Genomic DNA, 26682 nt, shown 5'->3' on the forward strand with positions numbered 1-26682 from the left:
AAAGTATGCATGAATTTAAATATGTTCCCCTATGAGGTGTTTTACAATAAATTTACATAAACTTCACTTGCTGTAAACCTCTTTCCTCTTGTTTGTCCCCCTTCCCCCTTTTAAATTTCTCTCTTTTGTTAATAAAATTACTTGTTAACTTCTGATGGATATTATTTGATTGTTTATATAAAGGGATATTTTGAAAAAAAAAAAATAACCTTCATGTTCTGAAAAAGGTTAGTTTACACTGGAAAAGAAGAAAGTTTGCCATAAAATTTGCAATCTCTTGAGAGGGGGAGAAGTGAAATTTGTTTTCTTTTTCTGCAGAAACATAAGGCTTGTTTGATATTTAGGCTTTCTAATTCAAATACTAGGTCAGTTACATTATTTTGTGGCTATCTTGTAGGTCTGGTGTGAAACGAATCTGCGAAGATGCATCAGTGAATTTCATCGGTTTATTTGCGAGACATGTAACAAGGCATTCCCCATGCATTCGGCACTCAAACTGCACACAGAAACCCATATGGTTGATCAGGGAAAAGAAAAGCACAAACCGCAGGTAAAGACCCCAGCTGGTGAGAACCCAGACCAGAAAGTCTACATGGCGTCCTTGGGCCTACAGCACACCAAAGACATCAAGCCTGTCAAACAGGAGGAGGTTATGCAAGATGAGGTCCAAGACATGCAGCTTAGAACACTGAAGAGTAACCTACCTCAGGAACCTGGCAGCACTAGCCTGCTGAACATGTCTGCTCTGGAAGCTGCTTCCATGGGAGGTTCTTTTTCTGTCCTTCCGCCTACAAAAGAGAATATGAAGCTCCTGTCGCTGCAGCCTTTCCAGAAGGGCTTTATCATTCAGCCCGACAGCAGTATTGTGGTCAAACCCATCTCCAACGAGTCTGCCATTGAACTGGCCGACATTCAGCAGATCTTGAAGATGGCTTCTTCAGCTCCTCCTCAGATAAGTCTTCCGCCACTTTCTAAGGCACCTCCTATCCCTGTGCAGTCTATTTTCAAGCATATGCCTCCACTAAAGCCAAAGCCCTTGGTGGCTCCTCGAACAGTCGTAGCGACCTCTACGCCGCCTCCACTGATCAGTGCACAGCAAGCCTCGCCTGGGTGCATCAGTCCAAGCCTTCCCCCGCCGCCACTGAGGCTGATCAAAAACTCTGTGGAGTCCGCTTCCAGGGCTCACCTTACGCAGTCCAAATCAGGAAACAAATCCAGTCCTTCTTCACATTTGTTCCCTCAGCCCAAGACAGAGCCACTGAGTCAGCACGAAATGAAAACCCAGCTGGAACAAGATAGTATCATAGAAGCCCTGTTGCCTTTGAGTATGGAAGCCAAGATCAAGCAAGAGGTCACAGAAGGGGACCTCAAGGCCATCATTGCGGGGGCCACAAACAAGAAAGCACCAGCAATGAGGAAAGTCTTGTACCCGTGTCGCTTCTGCGACCAGGTGTTCGCCTTCTCTGGTGTCTTGAGGGCTCACATTCGCTCTCACTTGGGCATCTCCCCTTACCAGTGCAACATCTGCGAATACATTGCAGCTGACAAGGCAGCACTGATTCGGCACCTGCGAACACACAGTGGAGAGAGGCCGTACATCTGTAAAATTTGCCACTACCCTTTCACAGTGAAAGCCAACTGTGAGAGGCACCTGCGCAAAAAGCACCTCAAAGTGACCAGGAAGGACATAGAAAAGAACATTGAGTATGTCACCAGCAATGCGGCGGAGATGGTGGATGCTTTCTGCTCCCCTGACACAGTGTGCAAATTCTGCGGTGAGGACCTCAAGCATTATCGCGCCCTGCGCATCCACATGAGGACTCACAGTGGCTGCCAGAAGAAGAAGCCGTTTGAGTGCAAAGAGTGCGGCACTGCCTTCTCAGCCAAGCGAAACTGCATTCACCATATCCTCAAGCAACACTTACATGTGCAAGAGAGGGAGATAGAGAACTACATCCTGGCAGTGGACTGCAGTCCTCAGGAAAACCAGCCAGACCCTCCACTACTGGAGGACAGCACTTACATGGACCGCAAATCCATCACGTCTTTCCTGGAATCGCAGAATGGCTTTTTGCGGGGGGCACCTTCTCATGTTCCAATCAAACTTGAACCTGCAAATAATTTCCCGATGGACTTTGACGAGCCCTTAGACTTCTCGCAAAAGAACAAAAACTTAAGCACAGTGCAAGTGAAGCAGGAGAACCTGTTTGGCACCTCTTCCTTGTCTCACTATGACTGTTCCATGGAGCCCATAGACCTGTCAATTCCCAAAGCCCTCAAGAAGGATAAAGATGATGTCCAGAGTGAAGCCAAGAAACAAGACCAAGTTTCTGGGAATAGTGACAAGCTCTATAACTGTCAGCAGTGCCCTCTGGCCTTCAGTACCAACGGAAGCGTGGAGAAAAATGGAGCCCTCAAACATTCGCAGCCACTGAAGGGTCCCTTGCATTTGACTGTCCCAATCATTTCCCCAGCTCTTCTTGGCAACCCTGGCTTGCTGCGACCCTTAAGGCCTAAGCCACCACCTCTTTTGCCAAAGCCTCCGGTAACTAAAGAGCTGCCACCTCTGGCTTCTATTGCCCAGATCATTTCATCTGTGTCTTCTGCTCCTGCTTTGCTGAAAACAGAGGTAACAGACTCCAGTCCCAAGGCAGCCAGCAGCTCTGCTGGTTCTGATAAATCAGGGAACTCCAAACCAAAAGCGACAATCACGATGGCTATCCAGAAAGATTCCAGCCTTCCCAGTGACCTTACTCAGAAGGCGTACAATCCAAATGTTCCAGAGAAGTCTCCTGTTGCTGATGCTGGATTGGCTAAGAAAAGAGGTAGGAAGAAAGGAACGAAAAACAAGCCTAAAGCGAGCAGTGGTGTGGACCTGGAGTCAAGCGGGGAGTTTGCTAGCATAGAGAAGATGCTAGCTACCACAGACACTAATAAATTTAGTCCATTTCTGCAGTCCACTGATAATTTCAAAGAGGAAGCTGACAGAAACGGCACAAGTGAAGACGAGAGAGAAACTGCCGACGATAAGCTGCTGAGAGGAAAGAGGAATGCTTACTCAAACTGCCTGCAAAAAATCACCTGTCCTTATTGTCCCCGAGTCTTTCCTTGGGCGAGTTCCTTGCAGCGCCACATGCTCACTCACACAGGTAAGAGAACCTCATGCTGTAATGGGTAGGTTGTAGTCACTGAGCTTACTTTCCCTGAAAGAGACTCTCTGACTTCTTGGGAGACTCAGTGCACCATGTTAGCTGGAGGGACGGGAGGGAAGGGTGTCATCCATTCATTCATTCATCTCCCCCGTTTATAGTCTGAATAGTTTTGCTCTTTGTTTTGTGACTTCTCAACCATTCCCATTATTTTGGGGTATGGAAACACAACACTGTATTATGGTGTTTGTCAGTATTGTAGCTCAGTACATGGATATCAAGGAGTAAATTCTGCTCTCCTACATGTAGTACAGATCTGGCACAAATCAGGTTATGTCTACACTATGAGCTAGGAGTGTGATTCTGCGTACGCATACTCGCATTAGCTCAAGTATAAATAGCAGTATATTCGTGGTAGTAGCAGCAGAGGAACAGCTGAGCCACGTACATACCCGGGCAGTTTGTACGCGGCACGGCTCAGTTGTGCCTCTGTTGCTGCTATTTATACTCATGCTAGCTCAATGAGAGTTAGTGCAAGTATGTGTACACAAGCCAGGGAATCACACCCCGAGATCACTGTGTAGTTGTAGCCTCAGTTGACATCAGTGGTGTTCTTCTGTTGTGCTTAGGAAGAGAATTTTCCCTCTAGTTTTCAATTATTCTAACTTTATTCTGAAGATGAGCTTATGTGTTGATTATTTGTTTGGCTGCCTTTCTTTATTAGCATCTTGTCAGGTTTAGTAAATATATAAGGAAATTTAAAACTGAGACCAAATAAATGTAAAACTCTATAGCAGAACAAGATCGTAGGAACTGCCATCCTGGATCAAAGAAGTGGTCCCTCTAGTTTAGTATTGGTTGCTCAGGGTGGTCAGTACCCCGTGCTTCAGAGGAAGGTGCAAGAAATATCATAATGAACAGCTGCATAATAACCTGCACCATAGGGGATGTTTCTTCCTAACCCCAGACATTTAGGAGGCTGGCTTATGCCCTGAAGCAAGAAGACTTACTGTATATTCCTTGGAACTTTTTCTTAATCTCGTGTTGCTGTGTAAATAACATTAAACTTTTATATTCCAAGGGCATTATGAGGAGACCGATCTGTTTGTTTATCACTTTAAAACAAATAAATAATGCTGTAGTGAATGCTGCATTGCTTTTTACTTTCCTTTTTCAACTAGCATTGCAGCAAGCCATGAGTAGACTCTCATCCGGTGTACAGAGAGAAGCGAAGCTGCAGTTTTGGACCCCTAGTCTCTCTTTCATTTTATTTAAAGAGGAGAAATAGCAGTTTAAGCTCTTAGCATTTGCTTTTGTGTTGAGGAATGTCAAATCCTGACATCAAAAAGAATAAGAGTAACGGGCATTTATTTGTAAGCAATGCTCTCTCCTGTGGGAATTCTGCATATTAACCAAGTAGTGTTGATTCATAAAGGCATTTACTGCTTGTACAGACTGTAGGGAAGTTTAACCTCCATTTTGAAAAGAATGCAAAATATAATAACTGACTGTGTCGCTGATGAAGAGAGAAAACTGAAGAGCTGGAAAAAGTTAGTTAAGCAATTTAAAGGGACTCTGACCCATAGAGCAATCCCTGTTACAGTCCACTTTGGGTGACATGAGCATGTAACTTGCAGAACACCCGTACAACAGTAAAGCTATTATTTTCTGCCTTGCACAGAACAAATTGCTTTGTCTCGCTAAATACACAGCTTGTTTTCAGTGATAAGGGGTGTTTGAGGTCTCTCTTAATCATCTTCTAAATCACCACCCTCCAAAGAGGAAATGCATCCTTAGCAGAAAAGCAGCATCCAGTGTGTGAGACAGAACACTATGTGTCTTCACTTGGGGTTTGCTCTGCTTACAGCTGACAATGACTAGCCACCAAAGTATCTGCCCTGGTCAGACACATAGTGTAGACAGAGGAAACCACAATAAGCCATGATGTGCACTGGTGGAACTTACCTTAACTCCAAGCTGGGGATGAGCTCCATCAGTTCATATAGCAGCTTTGCTTGTCTACCCTAGGGACTTGCACCAGTACAGCTAAGTTGGTGGCTGGCCACTGAGAGCGTTAAGTGGTGCAGATCCCCAGCATAGGTAAAGAACATAAGAATGGCCAGACGGGTCAGACCAATGGTCCATCTAGCCCAGTATCCTCCTCCTTGCTGAGCAGCCACTCTGCTGATGGCATCACTTACAGTGATGGTTACAATCAATTCAGATTCATCCTGGTACACTCTGGCCTTGTCTACACTGAGTATTTTAGCCATCAGTGTAGTGACACTGGTGTAGCTGTGCTGGTACACACCCCTAGTGTTGATGTGGTTTGCTGATATAAACTATGACTTGCACTAGTGCAGTTTAGCCTGGGTGACACTAGCACGCTAACCCTATACTCGGGGTTTTGCACCAGTGCAACATAATTGACAGCTGAAAAATCTAGTGTAGACAAGGCCTCGGAGACTACACGAAATGACCAAGGAGGAGTGAGATATGAAGGCCTATAAAGTACTGGTCAGGAAGGCAGTCGTGAATAACAAAAACAAGCTGTAAATCTTTTGAAACATTAATGGGACCTTCTGTCAGAAGTGTGGCCACATAGAAGAAATTGTTGGGAGCCAGGTGTAGTAGATACAATATTGATGGGTGCCAGAGAGAGAAGTGATATAGTAAAAGCTGTGCAATGGGAATTCTTGAGGGGGACAGCTACAGGTTAGTAGGTGGTTTGGGAAAAGATAGTTTCCCGAAGCCCCTCTCGCAGATCAGAACTCTGTAATGTGTTGGGTAGTTCTGGTTAAACTTCAGAGCAAGTCTATTTAGCCTTCTTGTCATGAAAACTATGAATATTTTATTCAGTTTGCTATGCATTCCCTGACTTGGGACAGTGATGGAGGAGACACTTAAAGGTTTTGGCCTCAACAGATCTGAAGGAGTTAGGGGGAAATCTTGGCACTGTATTCTCATTTGTCAGGCCTACAGTCCTGGCTTTTGCCACTCACCACGTCCCCTTCCTCACATCCTCTTATATTTCTGTAATAAGCTGTTGTGAAACAAATAATGGAGATTGATTTAGTTGGGGAAGTGGTGAATAACCTCTCCCCATCTGTTACTTATCTGTGTTGTTCCCAGGCTTAAGTGTTTAAATTATCCAGTTAGCTTAGCAAATGAGTATCCTAATGAGGAAAAGCTCCACCATTTCAAGCATTAAATTGGGGTTCACATGCCAACATTAAGCAAGTGTATTATACAAATGTGAAAAACTTAAAATATATGTCTCTTATGCTTTTTAATACTGGGGGTATTTCTTCCAAGGAGGGTCAGAATATGTTTTTCATTTTTAAAATGTGGTTCCCTTCCCCCCCCCCCCGCCCTATTTTAAAAAAATAACTAAACACAGTCTGTTCTTCTTGACACCCCATCCTATGCATGCTGGCCCCTTCCTCTTTCATACTGCCGGAGCACCATCACCTCATCTTCAGTGCTGGTGCCTTACCCCATCATTAAGTTCCCCATCTGTCATCTTCTCCCACATTTTTTGCTCCATCCCTCGCACTACCAAATCCCATATAGCTTCCTTCCACTTCCTCATCTCTACCTCAGTACTCCTCTGTGACTCCCGGAACTTTTCTCTGGAAGTATTTGACCTGTAAATGAAATACCATTGGTTTGTATTGCGATGCACAGCATGCAGTTAGTCATCAGTGGGTCAGATATACTCTGATGTGGAAGAGCACAGAAGTGGTACCTGTACACTTGTACCACTGTGTCTGAGTATATCTGAACCCTTGTCCTTTTAATATATTTCTTTCTTCATTCTTCTTTGCTTGACTGTATTTGATTTTCCTCGAGTTGTCCTCTCCCTTCACTTTATTTTCCCCACCCTCATCCCTCTGCTTTTCTCCCCGTCTTCCTCCTCTGTGTTTCAATAGTAAACTGAAACAAACAAGAGGGTGCCTCAGAGATGATTAATTTCACTTCGTTCCTTGCATGTGGGGCAGTGCATGGTTAAAAAAAAATCTGGTATATTTGGACCCCCGAGTCTACAGCAGGTTCACCATATATATTTTAAATCAGTGGTGTGCTCATTAAAAACCTTCCTGAGTGATTCTTTAACGGATGCTGTCAGGTCAAATTTGGCCCAAGGCTTAGATTTTTAAAAATGAGTTTTTGACATTAACGTTTTAACAGTGAGATGTTGCTAAGACTTACTGGTAGAAGCATTTTTTTAAACAAATAAACTTTGACTTGCAAACCTTGCCAAGTAACCACTAGATTCTGAAATGAAATCAACTATAAATAAAATGAGACTGACAAGTCTGTTTTTATTGTCCACACTGAGAAATACATAAAGGCACAAATAAAGAAAAGTAACTAGGTTTTAAAAATTCTTTGTTTTAATAACTTAATTTTGAATTGATATCTTCACTGTTACACTTTGTCATAGTAATTATGTTTTTCCCCCTTATGGTGACAATGGAAAAACAAAATAAATTTTGAAAATACCATGAGCTGATTCTGTTTAAGAAAAGTTAAGAAATTCTCTGATGTTATGCTGTAATTGTTTCGTAATCCTTTTTTTGTGTATTAAATAGATGCTATTGAAGATTCCCTAAAAATTGCCTGACCCAGACAGTAGTTCTTTTGCATTGCTTTCTGAGTTCGACAATGAGTCGTCTTGCATCAAATGTGTAAGCTTCAGGCCAAGCAATGATGTCTTTATGGAAAAAGTAAATAATTAAAACTCAAAAGCTCAGTCCTGATCAGTTTAACTAAAAAAAAGTTAATGTACCTACTAGCATGAGGTATCCTATCGCTAGAACAATTTGTTATTTAAAGCCAGGGAAAAAGCCTTCAGGCCAAAACATTGTCTCTTCATGTAATTTGCTACCTGACTTAAAATAAAATGTGGGGGTTTGGACAAACTTCTGAGAAGTGTGCCACATCTGAGTCTATTTGAAATAGCATTTTTGAGTTCATTGGGGAAAAAATCCTCATTACTATTAAAGGGATTACCCAGGGTTTCCTGCATTTTCTTATGCAAAACTTTTTTTTAATTAAAAAAAAAAAGAGGGAGAGAGAGAATGGTCCAGCTTTTAAGTTCTTATTTTGTGGAGTCCAAAGTGTGTGGCCCTTCTGAGGCCTAACCATCTTTCTTTAATCTATTAGTTTAAGTTGATGTTGGCAAAATACATGGGTGTGTGTGTGGAGGGGGTGGGGGAGAGTACATTTTGCACAACAGGCAGGATTTGTAGGTAGGACCTGAGACCTCCGTCTAATGTGTGTGTTTGTGCGAAGGTCAGAAGAACAAAAGGTTTAGGTTGTAACTGCTGTAAATATATTAGACTGTTTTATACAAAGATGGCTGTGTGAAAGCTTTCCATGTTAGAAATGGCCAGGAGATTCTGATCTGAGAAGCTGGTGCTGAGTTACAAATAATTAATTCCAAACTAACCCTTCTACTGCATACACACAGAGAAACATGGGAAAACACAGAGCTAACGTGCAGCAAACTGCAAAAGGGCCTCCACTTTGAAGTTCTGTTTTATATTTGGATTATGGAAAGAAGCCAAGTACAAGTGGAGACAAAGATGGTATAAATATTTCAAGTCTTAATTTTACAGCCAACATAATTAGCTGGCCAACTAAGAAGTGAGCAACTTATCAGCCTATAGACAGTGGTACCATGTCACTTGCAGAAAGCTGAATTTACACTGAGAAAATCAAGAAAGGAAAAGAAGCAGAACTCATCTGAGGGAGCTGTGTGACTACCACAGTTCAGTTGTGAGATATGGGGCTGTTTAAGTGACACATGATTGCCTAATACAGATTCAGATGCTAATTAGCACAGAACCCAACTTATGGAAGATTAAAGTGAGGGAAGTGACCATATTGTTTGCGTTGTATGAAGGAGATGAGGCTACCCTTTGGTTTCTTACAGTAGCTGATTTCCTTTTATACACACCCCTCATCCCCACCTCTTCCTTCTTCAGAGAGGTATCTTTTAGGCCTGTTTTTCTGATTCCATTGCATGGCATTTGTTTTTGCTTTGGCTTTTTTAAAGCTTTCTATACCCAGTCCTATTTTGCTGTTCTAGCTTTTTATGTTTACTCCTTTAGTTATTCTTATTCCAAACATGCAGAGATGATCATTGCTGTTCACACAGGACCTGATTTAGCTTCTGCTGAAGTCAATGGAAAAACCTCCTCAGTGATTTCAGAGGGAAGTTGCATCAGGCCCGTAACACAGCAGGCCTGATGCAACACACACAGAGAAAAGATCCTTCTGTTGAGGATCTTACAACTAGTATGTTGTAGTAGTTTTCCTGGGACACTATGGAGGTGAGAGCGAACTTCATCCACCCAGGCAGGATAGGATGGAATTTTAGTTGTAGGGGAAAAATAATCGTCACATTAATCACATGTGGTCTCAAACCAACGAGAAACCAGAGAGGGTCTTATTACACATTAGAAAGATAGATAAATTTTTGTTTTTTCCCGCTTCAGGTCAGAAGCCCTTCCCCTGTCAAAAATGTGATGTCTTCTTTTCTACCAAATCTAACTGTGAACGCCACCTCTTGCGCAAACATGGAGTTGCCAACTGCTCTCTGAGAAGAAACGGGCTTATCCCCCACTCTAAAGAAAGTGATGCTGGATCTCATGATAGCACAGGTAGTTCTTTCAGGTTGTTCAGAATAACAAGACAAGTTGTGTTAATTTGTTTGGAGACTGTAGACAAACGAAGCAAATACATTGCTGCATGACACAAGGCTTTAGTTAGCTTTCAGAGGGCGGAGTGGTGTTTGTTCAGAAAGGGCAAGCTGATAGGAACAAGGGTAGTTGCAATTATTCAGTAGTTTTTCTGTTGACTACACAGGAGAGACCGAACTTAGAGGAAGCCAAGCAGATGGCTGTGTGAGTCTGTTGCCTGAAAATTGCTTAATATGCTACTGGTTGTAGTTTGCATGGGCGAGCCTTCATTGTGAAGTACATACATACATCAAAGAGAGCTTCCGTGTCAGGAATCTTTTGAGTAGGTTTCATAGAAGTTGTGTTGTAGCAATGAATTTAAAAGCAGCAGAAGGGACATGGTTTTGATTAGCCTGTTAATGAAAGTTACAAATCAACCCTATTACACTGAACCCTGATTTAACCAACAGTCAGTTGCATCAGGGTGCACCATACCTTCCTTCCATTTTTCTGAATTCCCATTTATATGAGGATTTCCGATATCCACCAATTCTTTGATAGATGGCGTTGTACTGTAATGAAGGGAAGAGGGACCAGAATATGAATCCCTCGCAATCCCTTTTTAAACGGTGTAATACAGATCCTGCTAAGTGCTAGCCTCGCAATAAACTTTACCATGTTGGGGGACATGTTACAACATGATTTGGCCTTGCCTGTCAAAATGGGACTACACTGTGTTATAACCATGTTAGCAGCCCTTACCTTTACAGGGCTATATAGCACAGTTTGGTGTCATAGGTGTGATATGGTTTGTTCCTGACTACACAGACAGAACCAAACCATGTCATAACTTGATCAAGGGGACTTCATGTTATAACATGATCCCCTGACAGAATAAAATTGTGTAGACAGGACCTGAGGCCTTCTGTGTTCTCTCCCTACAACAGAATTTAAAAACCCTGCTTGAAAGTTTTTAAACTTGGTTGTCACCAAAGAGGTTTCTAACATGGCTGGGTTGCAAGGGTGGTTGCAATCAAAGTGGAATATTATTCAAAAAGGCGTGGTGTAGCCTCAGTCTCTGTCTAGGCAGTGCATGATTGTTCTAGTACCATTTGGTTCAGTCCACACTACTTTGTCAAAGTAAATTATGTTTGTCCTGTTTAACAAGGCTATTGGGCCTGTGCTGTTAGGGCCTTAAAAATCAAGATAAAGTTCAGATCTATACTCTATAAACGTCCGTGTTGGATACTCCTGGGGGAATTTGGTGCCAAAAAATTAAAAATTCTGCAAAATTCTGCATATTTTATTTGTCAAAATAACACAATATAATCATACCAGTTTCAGTTATTTTCATAATTTATTTCAAAATATCTGTGAGCAAGTATGTCTGTATGTTTTTTGACAAGTAGATTCCTTACTAGGCATATTAATAAGAACTTTGAGGAATTCATTTAAATTACAGTATAGAATTGTATTTCCTGCACCCGTCAGAGGCAGTGCAAAGGCTTGGAGGGTTGTTGGGGGGAGAAGTGTGGAACAGGTTTCTTGGGGGGGGGGGGGGGGGGAAGGATTGTTAGGGAGTTGGGGAGCCTCCCCCATGTAGACCCTGGCTGATCCCAAGCCTCTCCCATTCAGTCAGGCACATCTGCCCCTGTCCCTGCAGCCCCCATCCTGATGGGTCCCTGCAGCCTCCTTCCCCATCCCCGTGTGTCCATGCACCCCCACTCCCATTCAGTCCCTGGCTCAATGCTGTCACCACACTAGCTCCTGAGCTCATGCCCCAGTCTGTTCTCCTGCACTAGCCATTCTGAACCCCTATCTGTGACCTCCCAGCAGCCCCGTGTGCCCCACTCTGTCCTAATCTGGCTCCACAGGCCAGGGGCTGTGACGAACTTCTACACCAGAGGCTGCTGTGGTACCAGAACAGCCTGCTGCATTCATGCTTCTGAAGAAATGGTTTTTTTACCCATGAAAGCTTATGCCCAAATAAATCTGTTAGTCTTTAAGGTGCCACCAGACTCCTTGTTGTATTCATGCTGTTGGCTGTTCTGGCGCCACAGTGGCCTCTGGTGGGCGAAAGGTGGAACTGCAGCACTTCTAGGACAGAATGTATTTTCTGCGGAAAAAAATAAAATTCTGCAGGACACGTGAATTCTGCGCATGCACAGTGATGTAGAATTCCCCCAGGAATAGTGTTGGGGAATGCAGTTACAATACAGTTGTTCCTCCCACACAACGTAGTCTTGCAGCGAAGACAGGACCAAATAGTCTTTTAATCATATTTCCAAATCATTGTACAGCCTTGGACTTGCAGTCTACTTTCATTGTCCAAGGTATGTAAAGAGCATACATGATTAACGCAAATTATATTTCTAAAATACTTTCTGTTTCAATGATATTACGTTAGAGACAGGGATTATTTTAATTCTTCTTCTGGCTCTTATAGAAGGTGGGTAAATAGTGTAGTCCGGCTAACATGGAAGAAGTTTGCAAGGGCTGTGATTTTAAAGGTTGTAAGGAAGATGGCTGTCATTAGCCAGTGATTACCAGCACCAGTGTCACTGGAAAGGGGAAGGAAGGGACGTTTGGATGAGGGTTAGACACAACCACAAGATAAAGCAAAGAGAAAAGCTTTAAGGTGAGATGTAAAGACCGGAAATGCAATTTGAGAGGTCATGTAATATGAAACAAGTCTATAGGAGTTCTCAAAAACCAGGGTGGCATTTATGAATAGGATTCAGAGATGGATAGAGAATCTGTGAAAGTGAGAGAGGATGTGTATGTTCCCACTTCCTCGGTGAGAGAGTAACCTGTACGCAGCATTCTGAAATGAAGGGAAGCCACAGAGTATAAACGAAGAGGATTGTAACAGTACAGAAGAGAAGAGTAAAAGTCAGACTTCAGGCAATGAGGGGTGACTTGGTATAAATAAATGTGAAGCCCTAGACCCAGAGAGAGGAAATAACCAGAGACAAAATGTGGGGGAACATAATAAAATATCCATATCTAACATATGAAAGCAACTTTATTTTACTGTTTCTTGTGACTAAAGACTATGTTCTAACTGAAGCAGGGAAGGTGTGGAATTGGGAGTGGGGTAAGAGAGGGCCTCTCTATTCTGTAGTACAGAAAGACAGACAAATATGTTCAGGAAGTGGTCCACATTATGAGACAGTTGAGAACTACTTCCAGAGGTAACTGGGCAAATATTTACAAAGTAAGTATATTTAGTATGTTCAGCAGAATCCATCATTGCTTATCTCCAACTCTGTGGTTTGTCCTTACATCTCTCAGGCCCTGTCTACACTGGAGAATGATGATGTTGCAACAACTGTTGCAGCCCCCAGTACATGTCAAATAGATCATTGTTACTTTCTAGCAGGACAGAGGGCTCTGTGGCCAGCGCATGCATAGCAACTTCAGGTTCCAGATCATAGTTCATGACAAAAGGAAGAGCTGCTTAGCAGTAGAGTGTGTGACAAAGGCAAAAGCCATTAAGTGTTTTAAAGCAAGTGCTATTACTTAGTAGAGAATCTTGTATAGAAGATATATAATGATTGTTTGCATTAACCAGTGGAGTATAAAAACATTTTCCTGATTAAACAATGGAATTCATCTTAAAACAGCTTGGAAATTCTCCAGGCTTTCTAGTGTATTCAGATACTGATTTCTACTTCTTGGACATAATTAATGGACTCAGTCTTGAACAGTTTCACTCATATCAGTCAATAGGACTGTTCACGTGAGTAATGACTATTCACTTGAAGGTATTGCAGGATCAGAACCTGTATCAGAAGATAAGCAATATCGTGGCATCTGGTTTTTCACCAGTTACTGTATTTAATAACTATTTTTTTGGTAAAATGGTGATTTCCCCCACATTCATTACAAGTTGATAGGATTTATTTATTTTAAATAAATTGCACTTGTCCTTTTATGCTTTTAATTTTCCGTTTAGTTGGAAGGGTTTTAGGAGTATGACTGAAATCCTCAAATGTAAACTGGCTGTTTTTAAGGTGTATTATTCTCATTAAAGGTGACTAGATTTAATAGGGGTATCAATAAGATATATTTTGAGTGAATATGAAGAAGGGGGGAAAAAAACACTTTAGAGCTTTGATATCATAAACCTCTTGTGATTGGGCAGGTGTTCCCTACTTTGGTGGTGGAGCTAGGAAAAGCTGTACCTTGTGTGTTTTTTTTAAAATGAAAAAAAAACTTACTAAATGGTTCCACCTAGTGGAAGCTGTTCAGATCGTGAGAGAAAATGTGCCATCTTACACACATGAAAGGTGGTGTTCCTTGGGATAGCCTAGAAGTTAAGCACTGGGATGGTGGTGAATGGAGATGGATGCTCTAATATTCTATTTTATTCTATCTTATCCTTCTGGCAGTGCCAGTTGTTCTTTTAGCATTAGTTCTAGTGCTTTGCCCATCCCAGTTTTTAAATGTCTTTATGTGATGGGGTTTCTACAACTTCCTTGGAGACTATTAGACCATTTTCTGATAGTAACTACTAATATTAAGGTTACAAAACAGTTTTTCGCTTATAACCCCCAGTTTTCATAGAGTAATAACGCCTCTTCCTGAGCCCCTTTGTAACAGACCTGTGAAATTGTTCCTAAAAATGTGTGCTGATCCAGATGCAGCAAAAAGTATCACTCTCAATACATGCACCCGCAGATTTTCATGTATTCCTAGCTTAGTTTGTATCTGAATCTGGAACAGGACACCTTAATATGATGTCTAGCTTTTGGAATGGAAAGCTCTCACAGCTAGACTAGCTATTTCCAGCTCACAAGGTTTTAACTCCTGATTGGCTCTAAGCCCCTCTCTGTACTCCATTTCCTGACGTCAGAGACATCAATTCATCCACATCCAAAGGGTGACATGCTCAAATTCAATCTGTAATCCACCCACCTTTTGGAATAGATCTTCTGCATTGAAGAGAATGACAGGAGACCATGCACCCACCTTTGTCCCAAGAGAAACTGGGTAAAGTTTGGTTGTTCTTTTTAAAACAAAATAGATTTTCCCACTTTTGCACAGCCCTTCTATGGTGCTATAGATCCATATTTCTTTTACTTACTTTGCCCTTACTATCTTCTGTTTGTAAAGTTACAAGCATGTAGCGTATAGTGTTGAATCTGCTGTCTTACTGCAAGGGCTGCAAAGAGTCCATAAACTGCCATTCCTGATTTGTTAAAGCTGGGGCACCCTCAGTGTCTCTCTTGATTTTTTTCTCCCCTTTTCCCCCCCATTCCTCTGCACTCCTAACCCCAGTCTCCTCATGCTCTCCATTGTTCTGCATCCCCTCATTCCACCTCCTGCTGCCCACATGCCTCTTGAGTTCTCATAATTTCCGTTCCTGTTCCCTAACATATTCCTTCTGCCCTCACTGCCCCATTCTTGGCACTTCCACATTCTTCTGTTCCCTGCCAGGCCCTCACATAGTGACTAAGGGGTCACCATCTTCACGGAGATCAGCCTGGCTTAAACCCATTGGTAACCGTGGGAGATAGCATCCCTCTTGCTGAGGGTCAACCTGTGGCTTCAGTCCTATTGACAGTAATAGAATATGGCAGCCATTTTACGATGGTTCATCATATTTCTAGATCATTGTGACTTGCCCTTACCTCCCTGGGCTAGTACAGGTCTTTGGGGTGGATACAGATTTTCCTTGCCCTACCCTCTCATTCCCTACATAGATTTGCTTAGTGATTAACTAGAGCCTATCGTCAAGAACCTGTCCTGCTCCTCCCTTTTGCCTCGACCTTTGCCTGTCACATAATAAGTGTAGTTGGGGCTTTTCTATTGAGAAGGCAACGGAGGCCCTCCAGGCACTGCAAAACAGGCTGTGTTAAAAGGCCAAAGATTTGTGTGTTATGTGCCATGACCCTGGCTACTTTGGAAACTGAGAATCCAATTGTCCTTTCAGTACCATATTTTCAAAACTAGGCATTTCAGTTAGTTTTAAAAAATGTGTGGCTAACAATAGATGCAGCCACCAGGGCCTTGTCTACATTATGGCTCCCACTAAATCTCACCCCAGTTCAATTGAACAGCTGTTAGAACCAGTGGGAAACTTTTTACAAAAAAAAAAACAAACTTTCCCAGTGTGGATATAGCCTGACAATGAGATTCCAGTTTTGCTCCCCTGCCGAAAACTCCACAGCTTTAAATATCACAGTATCCAGAAGCATTTTCTGCACTTCTGATATATGATAGATATTTTGTTAGTATGTGTAGGAGATCAGTGCTAATTTTAGAGTTATTCCATAGCATTTCAGTTTGATTTGTCAAATGACAATAGATGTCCCACTCTTTTGTTCATAAGTCTTTCTCATAATTTCCCCCTTGAAAATCCACTATATATAAACTGTGTGCTAATATACCCAAAAAGGGCAAAGTATGAACACAAATTTGTAAGTAACTTCCAGGTGATCTTTGTTTTCGAGAGTCATCTTCCTCCCCAAAATCCCTTATGTGCCAATTTATGGTTGAGTCCTATGTTTTCACAGGTTGGAATATGAATTCTATTGAAAACTTTAATGGCCCCTTGTATATTTAACTGCCTTTGTAAACCAATCTATTCTGATTTAACAAGTGAGATTACATCTTGCTGACAGATCAGGGATGGTGTAGATAATGATTAGACCTGCCTCAGTTCAGGGGACTGAACTGACCGTTCGAGGTCCCTTCCAGTCCTACATTTCTGTGATTCTGTGGTCTTCCTACCCCCCAACAAAATGTATCAGGATTACGCTGTATTAAGTGGGTACGCACAATTACTAGAAGTTCTGCTTAGCCACAATATTTCTTTAATTGCTGTTTCTTATCACTGTGAAGGTGTATTACAAAAACCTATTCCAAACTATCAAGAGCGTTATAACTATCTTACTGTCATCTTTGGTTGCTCTCTTTATATGAGAGAAGCTTACAATAAAAAATGTAGGCAGTTCTGAGACAAACTCCACATGCTGTGTATGTGTCAGCCAGAAAATAGTTTTAAATTTTATCAGCATTTTTAAATCTCTATAGTTACTAAGAAGCTATTAGACTTGCAGTTAAACACTAAATCCACTGTTAGTTATGCAGTGTTTTGGCTGCTAGTACATATAGCATGTTAGAAGTCTTTTCAAAATATTAGATCCATGATAAATATAAAAGATGATACTGTTCATTTGATGAATACTAACATCTAGGTCTATATTAATGTTGCAAACAGTTGACTAAAGCAAGGAGAGTCACAGTTTTTGGTAACATGATTTGCCTCGCTTGTGTCCTGAAATCTTAACTAAAAAGAGGCACAACAGCTGCAATTACGTCCCATACATCAGTCTCAATTTTGGCATCCAAATCTGGTCTGGATTATTTTCTATTTACATATTCACCCTCTATATAGAATTCAGAAGCACTCTGTCTCTGCCTCCATTTTTCTTTAAAGAAATGAAGGAATTTAACTCAAACTGTATTTTAAGCAATGTTAAGAATGTGACACAAGGTGATAAAAGCAGGGAGCCTTACAGTAGTTGAGGCTGATAACTCACCCTATGTCTGGTTGTTGCAGGGTTCACAAAACAGTGGGTGATGTCGCCCATTGCTGCATTTTTGTCTTCGTTCAATGAAGTGTCATTTTAATAAATGTGTTCACTATAGAGAGCTGAATCCTGTACTGGCACAAACTTCCATGATCTCTATATGTCAGATGTATGTCAATATGACCTATATCTGTACCTACCCAAATTCAGAATGTAACCATCTTTAACACTTAATTATACTAATTAAGTACATTTATTTTTATTTTGCAAAGGGGCTCCATTATATAGAAACCACATCTTAAACAGACTGTTTAAGTAGTCTCTGAGAATGCATAAAAATGCTCCTGTTTTATAAATAAAAAATAATTGCAGATCTTTGGTATGCAATTACAATAGTATTGCACTTACCTCCCCTTCTTTGGTATCCGAGCATTACCATTTGTTCTCTGTAGTGAGAGTGATTATACTGTGGCTCAATGAAACTGAGACCCAAGAACCCAGTAGCTGTATATTGGAAAAGAAAGTATGTTGTTACAGACTCCTAATGGCCTCATTTTTGGTGTCTGTTATGTTCTCTTCTCAGCTGTACATTTACTGGCCTTGGCAGTAAATAACTTGAATGAATTAGAAGTGATGCTAGTAAGTCTGTGATGCCTTGACAGGACACATAGTTAATTTTGCCTTGGTGGAGGACGTCTGACTGACGAAAATTTCCCTCTCTTTGCCTACAGACAGTCAGTCAGATCTGGAAACTCTAGGTGGGGTGCTGGATCTGACCTCCTGCGAGAGAGAGCAACCAGAGGAAGAAACGGAGCTACCGGAAAACAAATGCAGTCCCAAACAGGAGCAAAAGGTTGACTCACCCCAAGGAGAAGAGGATGCACAAGAAAAACCAGATGAGTATGAAGAGGGACCGGAGGAAGACTCTGTAAGTAACAAAAGCCTTGACCTCAATTTTGCCAGTAAGCTGATGGACTTTAAGCTGGCAGAGAGTGACCAGAGTGCAGGTAACTGCTCTCAGAGCGAAAAGAAACACGCCTGTGACGTTTGTGGGAAAACCTTCAAATTTGCTGGCACTCTTGGCCGGCACAAAAAGGCCCATGCTCGTGAGGACAGAAAGGATGAAAAGAGCAGTGAGGATGAAAGCAAAAGTGTTCAGGAGGAAGCTGGAGCGCCCCCAAAGCAAGACTCCACTCTTGATCAGGAAGAGCCCCCAATGGACTTAAAGGTGCTAGAATCTTCTGTGGACTGTGAGGCAACAGGAAAGGAGAATGAAGAGAGCGAAAGCATCTCTGAGGGAGAGAGCACAGAGAGAAAATCCTGTGAGAAGAGTGATGACGACAAAAAACCAAAGACTAATGGGGCTAAGAGTACCACAAAGGCAGACAAGAGGAAGAAAGTCTGTACTGTGTGCAACAAGCGGTTTTGGTCTCTACAGGACTTGACACGACACATGAGATCCCATACAGGTAAGTGGAGAACATGAGACAGTATTGCAGGGAGCAGATTGCTGCTTATGGTCAGCATCCTGTGAGCTCTTCTGCCTGATGGACCTCAGCACGAGCAGGGACTTCTAATTTCTGCTGCACAATCAAACTATGTTATGAGGCGAGTTTAAGTTTCTGTGGCAACATAAAATGAATTGGAGAGGAATGGGGAGAGAAGGGTAAACGTTCAAAATCCTTTACATCTGCAGAAAGCTCAGTGGAAATACATAGTCAATTATATATTTATCTACCTGGGAGATGGGGGTAGTTGGCTTAATTTTGAAAAAAATTATTTTTCCACTTACGTGGTGCAGTATTTGGAGGTGAGGAGAGAGCAGGGAAACTATTGCACAGATTTTATATCCAGCTCCTTGTCCCCTCCTCTGTGGCTCTGCACTTCTCTTATATTTTGTTGCACATTGGAGTATAATGACACTATAAAGGGAATACATCGGATGAGGGGAGTCGATTTATCATATGATTCTAGAGTCCCAGCATCTCCATGCCTCAGTGGATCTGTTTGATCACACTCCTCGCTATATTTATCTGAATGAGAGGCAACACCATGATCAGCTTCCACTCTTTCTCTGAACCTGAGCAGAGCAGGTGGTATACATTTAGTACAATGCCCTCCAGTGACTTCGTTGTGCAGTTAGTCGTCTTGGAATAAATGGGGTTCTGCTTATGCAATAGGATATTGTTCAACATTGCATTACGAGGGAGGATTAGATGATTCTTCCATTTTGATTAGTAAAATCGCAGTCATCCACATGTAGAATGGCTGAGCAATAACTATGACCCCAAAGAGGTGTGAATCATTCACACCACTCCAAATGTGTAGAATTCAGGTGTGCTTAATTTCACTTAGCAGTAAGCTGAAGTGACATCAGGAAAAGAGACTTCCTTTGTGTGCTGGTTTTTGGCATAGCTTTTCATTGTTACATATTTTCTGATTAAGCTTAAGTACGTCATATTTAAATTTTCATCAAAGGTGAAGCTTAACTTAAGTAATGACACTACGACACTTTTAAAAAGTGTGTGGGTCCAATGTTTTACCTACCTGAGTAATTAACTTCTCAGATGCAAAACTGATTTCTGATTGAAGTCTTTAAAAAAAAGAACACCAAATCTCCATTAGTGTGACTTTTTTCCAAAGTGCTGAGCACCCACAAATCCTCTTGAAGTCAATGAAAGATCATCACCTTTGAAAATCGGGCTATGAGTCTGAAGGATGAGTGTTGCAGTGAGTTTAGTTTTCACTGCTAGACGTGTGGGTTGTGTCACAAGGAAAAACTAGTTTGGTCTCATTCTTGTATTTATTTGTGTCCATTACAAAATCACTACAACATATGGTACATCTGAGTTCAAGAAAGCCTTTGGGGAAAGATTCTTAAGTCTAACATAGCATTCTCTGATGAGCCAAATGCTGCTTTTGTGCTTTCTGAGGATAAGCTCCTCAACAATCCATGTGTCAGATACTTCTAATATTTTCATTGTTCCTGAAGGGTTGTTGGACTTGTCGCTGGAGTCTCTCTTTCCACCCCGGTTTCTTTAACTTTTTAACCTTTTCTGTAGTAGTCTTGAATAACTACCTTGACTACTTTTTCCTTCAAACGTAATACATTTAACTAGCTTCATTGATAGTTGTTTCTAAAAAAATTGTTTTTGTGACCATATCCACATTTTTCCCCAACTGGGGACTCTCAATCACTTACATTGACTTTTTTTTCTCTTGCTCGTTCAAATTTATATGTGGCAAAAATCTGTGAGATGCTTTCTCTTTCTTGAAAGGTTTCCTTTTTAAAAAAGACCTCTCAATAAAACAAAAAAGAGGGCTAGGATCAGCATAGCAAGAATATTTTGGGTTAAGACTGAGGTGTATTGGCAGGGCTGTGTGGGGAAAATTTGTACAATGCCTGCCTGAAGAATAAAAATAAGATGCATGGAAGAGCCATTCACTCATCTCTAGTCCATTTCTCTTCCAATGCAGGGTGCTCCCTACAGTTTATTTTCTAGTATATTATACAACCTACAGTAAGTCTGGCTCAATCCACTGCTCTGGGCTCTTCAAATTTATGAGCTCACTCTATGCACTCATATTTGTTAAAAGATCAAGAAGCTATCATATTAGTGGAATCATATCAAACTTGCATAATTTATTTTTCTTTCTGTTGATCATGGATCATGCAGTGCACCAAAGGGCTTGTGCAACATTAAACAGGACCTGATTCTGAGTTAAAGATGCTTTACATCACCCTGCCAGTTTTTTGTGAAACATTTTTTTGGAAAAATAAGAAAAAGGGGGAGGGAGGGCTTAAATTTTTTTTCCTGGTTCTAATCAGAACCTTTTGAGAGTAAAGTTACTCTCTGCCTCAGAAACCTCTTATAAGCGTAGGTACTTTCCAGCTTGGTCCACATTTGCACATTGAATCACTATGGGACTCTTATTTTACTTATCAAGAAATAGTTTTGCTATTTCAGAACTCATTTGTATGCAGGTTCCATTCTAGTTGGTTTAATAATTTGTGTGTAAAATGTTCACCCTTCTATCAGTGACTGAGGAAGAAATGTTTTCTCACATGCTGCCTGGCTTGTTTTTTAAATACTGGTTGCCCAGAAAAACTGGGCCCATCATCCTCATTCCTTCTATGAACCCCATCCCCTGTGTGCCATGAGCTAGTCTTTACTGTTTTGTGGTAATTTCCATCCTTTTCAGGGGGAAAGGAAGTCTGTTTATCCTGCAAAGGAAACTGCTGCCTCAATGCCGTTGGCTCAGTTTCACAAACATCTTTGACTTTCAAAAGACTTTTCTGAACTTCTGGGAGAAAAAGTTGCTCACTTAAGGGCACGGAATGTTAACAGACATGAATTATGGATGCTGAATACAGCATGTCAATTTACTAACCCATCTACCCAAATTACTACATAGTCCCTTTAAAAAATACATGTTTCAGCAGATGCCTTTACAGTCCCCTGAGGTTTATGTGATAGCTAAATGTTTAACAATGAATAACCATATGAGCTGGTTGTACTCTCTCACCACCAGATCCTGTTGACCTTGGGTAAGATTGAAGAATTCTCTAAAACCATTGGCTTGTGTTTCAGTAGAGTAGTTGCAGGTAAATTCAATATTAAATAGGCAATTGGATACACAGGTGGACATACAGTTCAGTATGGTCGTAGTTTTACAGCCAGATTTTGAAACCATATAGTTACACAGATTTTAGGTACAGAGTTGTTAAATATCAGTTGTTACAGAAGTGGCAAGTCATGCATTTATTTGGTATATGACTTCAATAAAGCCAACTCCTGCAAATGTTGGTGTCTAAAATTACACACCTAAAGAAAAGCTGCCTGATTTTCAGAGGTGCTGTTTACATGCAGCTCCCACTGTGGAAGCTCGGTACCTTTCTCAATCAGGTCTCTTTTATTTAGGAACCTAACTGTCGGCCTTACTACTCAAGTAGCAGGTAGTTATCCAAGTCACGTGAAAGGGAATCCTACAGTAAATGTTGGGACTAAACATTGTTGGGACTAGCCCTGGTGACCCCATTAAAAGGGAGTTGTGACCCACTTTGGGATCCCGACCCACAGTTTGAGAATCGTTGGTCTAGAGCAGTCTTGTATGGTGTACTGTCCTGAAAAGAGAGAGGGAAATGTATTTATAATCTTAGTTATATTTTGGTCTTAATTCTGTCCTAGGAGAGAGACCATACAAATGTCAGACCTGTGAACGGACCTTCACTCTGAAACACAGCCTGGTTCGTCATCAGCGCATACACCAGAAGGTCAAGAACGCTAGGAACCATGAGAAGGAGAGTGACAAAGAAGAGACCCAGTCTAGGTGTGAAGAAGACAGTGAAAATGAGTCTATCCACAGTGGCACTAACCCCATCTCAGAAAATGAGTGTGACTCAGTTGCAGGCCTTGGTAACCATTCATCTGTCTCTAGAAACCGAAAAGAAAGTCTGGCCAATGCAGCAAAGGATTCCCTTTGCAGAGAGGAGAAAACCCCTGGACGAACAGCCAGTACTTGCCTTGCAGAGTCCAGCAAGAATGCACAGAAACAGATCACAAAAGATCAGGAATCTCGGGGTAACTGTGATCACGAGAGTCCATCAGGTTTCATTCAGGACTTGCTGGAGATGCACAACAAAAAATCTCCCATGAATCACATTCTTGCCTCTGCAGATAGTACACCTCAGCTTTTGGGAGTTGAGTGAATTCTTACTATGAAATTGGACCCATCCCAGCATACAAACTAAAACCAGCAGAGCAAGGTTTTTGGAGTATATTTTGTAAGAGTGACCTTCAGCTGTGGGATAGTATGGCAGACTGGATTCAGTGCCATATGCCTTTCAGTATAATAATGCAAGAGACTACAGTATATACTGATTTGAGTGCCTTACTACTTTATTAGATCTTTTGGTATCATAGGTTTTTTTCAAAAAAAAAAATGATTTTTTTGTAATATTTTAATGAATTATTTGGAGAGGACCTTTTTCATTTAAGCATTAATGTTACCTTTTGTATTGGTGTGTGTGTGAGCTTGTTCTTGTATATCTGTTATAGTCGCTGTGTTTGTTCTCTGAGCTGGAAATGGGGGCAGTGGGGTGGGGAAGCCCTTGGATACCACAGCCAATAACTGGAAGAAAATTACATGAATTTCAGATGAGATAGCCAGAGGAAATATGTACAAGATGCTGATTTTTCTCAGTATAGACGTTCTTGCATTTGCCATACGATGGAGCATTAATCCCGTTCCAGGTATTAACGACATGGTGGTTGAAGGTGTTCAAAGTTGGTTAAAGCCAAAACCAGGAAAGACAAAGAGCTTTCAACCTCATAACTTGTTTCCACTTTTCAGCATTAGAAATGGTAATCTAGTTACCATTTAAAGACATTCTTTCTGGCCATTGTGGACTGAGTACACAGAGAAGAGTTACATAGCAACTTAACCTATGGAAATTATGCACCCGCTGTTATATATGTTTGATTTGCTTCAATATATTATTATTATTATTATTTTATTATTATTTTATAAATTCATCAGTTCGCTAGTCTCTGCAGTCAGCAGAAACAAATGGGCAATATTTGCCCACGGAGATCTACAGTGCAGCTTGGATCCCCTGTTTAAGCTTTCACCAACTCCCCTTTCATGTTGCAGCTCTTCTACTGTACTTAAATGGAACCCTTCCTCTGACTGGAGAATCAAATGGAGGCCAGCAAGTAATCATCACAAATGTACAGGGGAACATCTCACTAGTGATAGCATGGGTGTGTGTGTGGGGAGGGTCATGAAAGGACTCCTTTTCCCACTTTGAGTGCATGAGGAAGGCACTGCAAATTGCTTGGTTCCGATCACATGACATTTGTTACTAATGAGCAAAGTTATTTAGTCTTCCAGTTGAAAGAAAGCGAGAAAGAAATGCGAGCCTTACCGTGATCTTGCTACCGTCTTTTTCTAAAGCAAGAAAATACTACTGGTAATAAAACTACAAATATAAAACATGTTAAAAATAAATAAAATAAGTTAAAAAAAAATCTTTCTTCCTGAGGTTTTGGGGTTGATGCTTGAAGACTAGTGTGTGTTTCTAAATTTCATATTGATAGTTTAACCGCTTTAATGCTGGGGGTTGGGATTTCTCCACAGGCCTCCTGTGGCCTACAACAGGAGATACTCCCAACCACCAGCATTTATTGGGTTAAGCAAAATGTATCCTACTGTAGCTGTGCATTTTTAGGTATACTCAGCATTCTGTTGTTCTTGGTGTCCTTCAGTCATGATCTCTGGGACAGACAGAGCCATAGTATTGCCGGAGTCTCACTGTGCTGTTCCACCACTTCAGCTCCCTCACCCACACTGTGATCCTCCCATCCCTTCCCATGCAAAATCACATGTCCTACTTCCAATAGATTTGGAAGAAGAGGGCCTTAAATCAATATCTCTCTCTCTCTCTCTCTCTTTCTCTCTCTCTCCATATCTATATTTGGAAAATTTGTTGAAATATAAATATATATATTTCAGCAAATTTCTGGAGACTGAAATCCAACTCCCCAGAATTCAAAGGAAGAAAAATGTTCTCAAGTGATATTCTCGCATATAAAATAAGAAAAAAAAAATGGTTGAGGTATATGTGATTTTTATTAGGGATGTATGAACCAGTTTTGAAATAAGTTACTCCAAATTAATAAAAATCAGAACCAATGATTCCTTTAAAACTTTACCAGGTGTGTTCTACTTAGTTTAAACAAGTTCACACATCCCTTAATTTTTTTTATTACTATTATAATTATAATAATAATTATATTATTGTGGGTATTTTTGGTTTTTGTTTGTTTTGTTGTTTATTTTTAATTTTGGGGTTTTTTTTTGTTTGTTTGTTTTTTTTGCAGCTCTCCACACTAAACTGCGCAATATTGTGGGGGAGAAGCCATTACTAAACTATATGCTGCAGAACAATGTAGCGAGTAATCAATTCCCAGCAGCCTGCCGGGACATCTGCTAGCAATAATCACTATTGATTTAAAGCTTTATTTAGCCTTTATCTATATCCTAGTAGATTATAAGGTCTTGCCACATTTTATTGACATTTTTATTAGTTGAGTTTGACTGAGAAAACTTTTGTTGTTGTTTTTTTCCCCAATATTAAACTGTGAAGTTTATAACATGTTTAAACTATGGGTGAATCTTAGGCTTAGTTTGCATGTTCAGCTAATTTGTCTCTCTCTTATTTTTGTTTGTTTGAATCCTTTTATTTTTCCTTTCTCAGGGCTTTTACAAAAAAAATGGATCTTCTGAAATTCTTTTGTCAGAGTTGCAATGGACTTAACGATGAAATAATTCAATCACTACATTAAGCACTTGACTGTGAAAGCGCAAAAAGAAAAAGAGAACTTATGTTTGTGACTATTCTCAAATGGCTTTTCGGAGCTATGTGACAGTCTGATTCCATTTTCAGAATGATTCATAATCTTCTCTCCCCTTCTGTGTGTGTGTCTTTCTCTCCCTCTCTCTATTCAAGAAGGAAATTTAATCTTAGTGATTTCAGCCCATGCAGGAAACAATAATAAATGTGTAGAATTCATATTTTTTCTAAAGGGAACTTAAACTGCTGCTACAAGTTGTGTACAAGACTGGTTTATGCCACATGAACAGAGAATCACACATTTGTTTTGGTACTTTTATTCCTCTCTTTATTCAGTTGTACAGTACTTCCAAATTCAAATTGAAAGTAAACCTGTTCTGTATCAAACCATCTAAGCAATAAAATGTTATATTTAAAAATTATAGGTTGCAAAATGGACACGGCTCTTCTTGTGGGTTTGTTGTAACTTGCTTTTAAGCCTATCTGTGAAGGATTATACACAAACCAGAGTCTGAGTTTATGTGTAGGGATGGTCTTATGGTTCTCCCTTATTGTTGGGCTGTGTTTGAACTAGAGATGGTCAAAAGATTTTGAACATTTTGTCCTGTATGCCAACCAGTTTGGGGCAAGTCACAGCTTTTGAAAACGATGGTTTGGGGGGTTTTTTTGGGTGGAGGGGGGAGATTTTGGTTAAAATTTCCCTAAAAAGTTGGGGCAAAATTTTCATGCCAGTTTCCTAGAGCCACCTTTAGTTTGAACTTCTCTTTCCACTTTTAAACTGCAGCTTTATGATCACATAAGTAAATGGCTTTGTCAGGGGATGGTGCTATACTTAAAAAAATATGAATAGTATTCTTTATAAATGAAATAGTTGTTCTGTGGCGACTACCATCACAGTTGAATTTTCCACAGGGAATTTAGTAGAGCTGTGAAATCTTCAGGATGTA

At 40.8% G+C, this 26682-nt stretch overlaps 1 protein-coding gene across 7 annotated transcripts in view; it reads left to right on the plus strand.

Annotated features, from left to right (window-relative positions):
- RREB1 (ras responsive element binding protein 1) overlaps positions 1-26157 on the plus strand; it is a 142146-nt gene extending 115989 nt beyond the window's left edge. For 6 of the 7 annotated variants that reach the window (XM_034762264.1, XM_034762267.1, XM_034762269.1 and 3 more), the window contains 4 exons: positions 398-3149; positions 9656-9820; positions 18111-18848; positions 22569-26157. In XM_034762264.1, the coding sequence (XP_034618155.1) occupies positions 398-3149; positions 9656-9820; positions 18111-18848; positions 22569-23089 (4176 nt within the window). In that variant the 3' untranslated portion in view covers positions 23090-26157. The remainder of the gene's footprint in view (positions 1-397; positions 3150-9655; positions 9821-18110; positions 18849-22568) is intronic. The other variant, XM_034762265.1, reaches the window with a different exon arrangement.
- Positions 26158-26682: the final 525 nt, after the last annotated feature.

This window comes from Trachemys scripta, chromosome 2, assembly GCF_013100865.1.
Source record: "Trachemys scripta elegans isolate TJP31775 chromosome 2, CAS_Tse_1.0, whole genome shotgun sequence".
NCBI classification, from domain to species: domain Eukaryota; kingdom Metazoa; phylum Chordata; order Testudines; family Emydidae; genus Trachemys; species Trachemys scripta.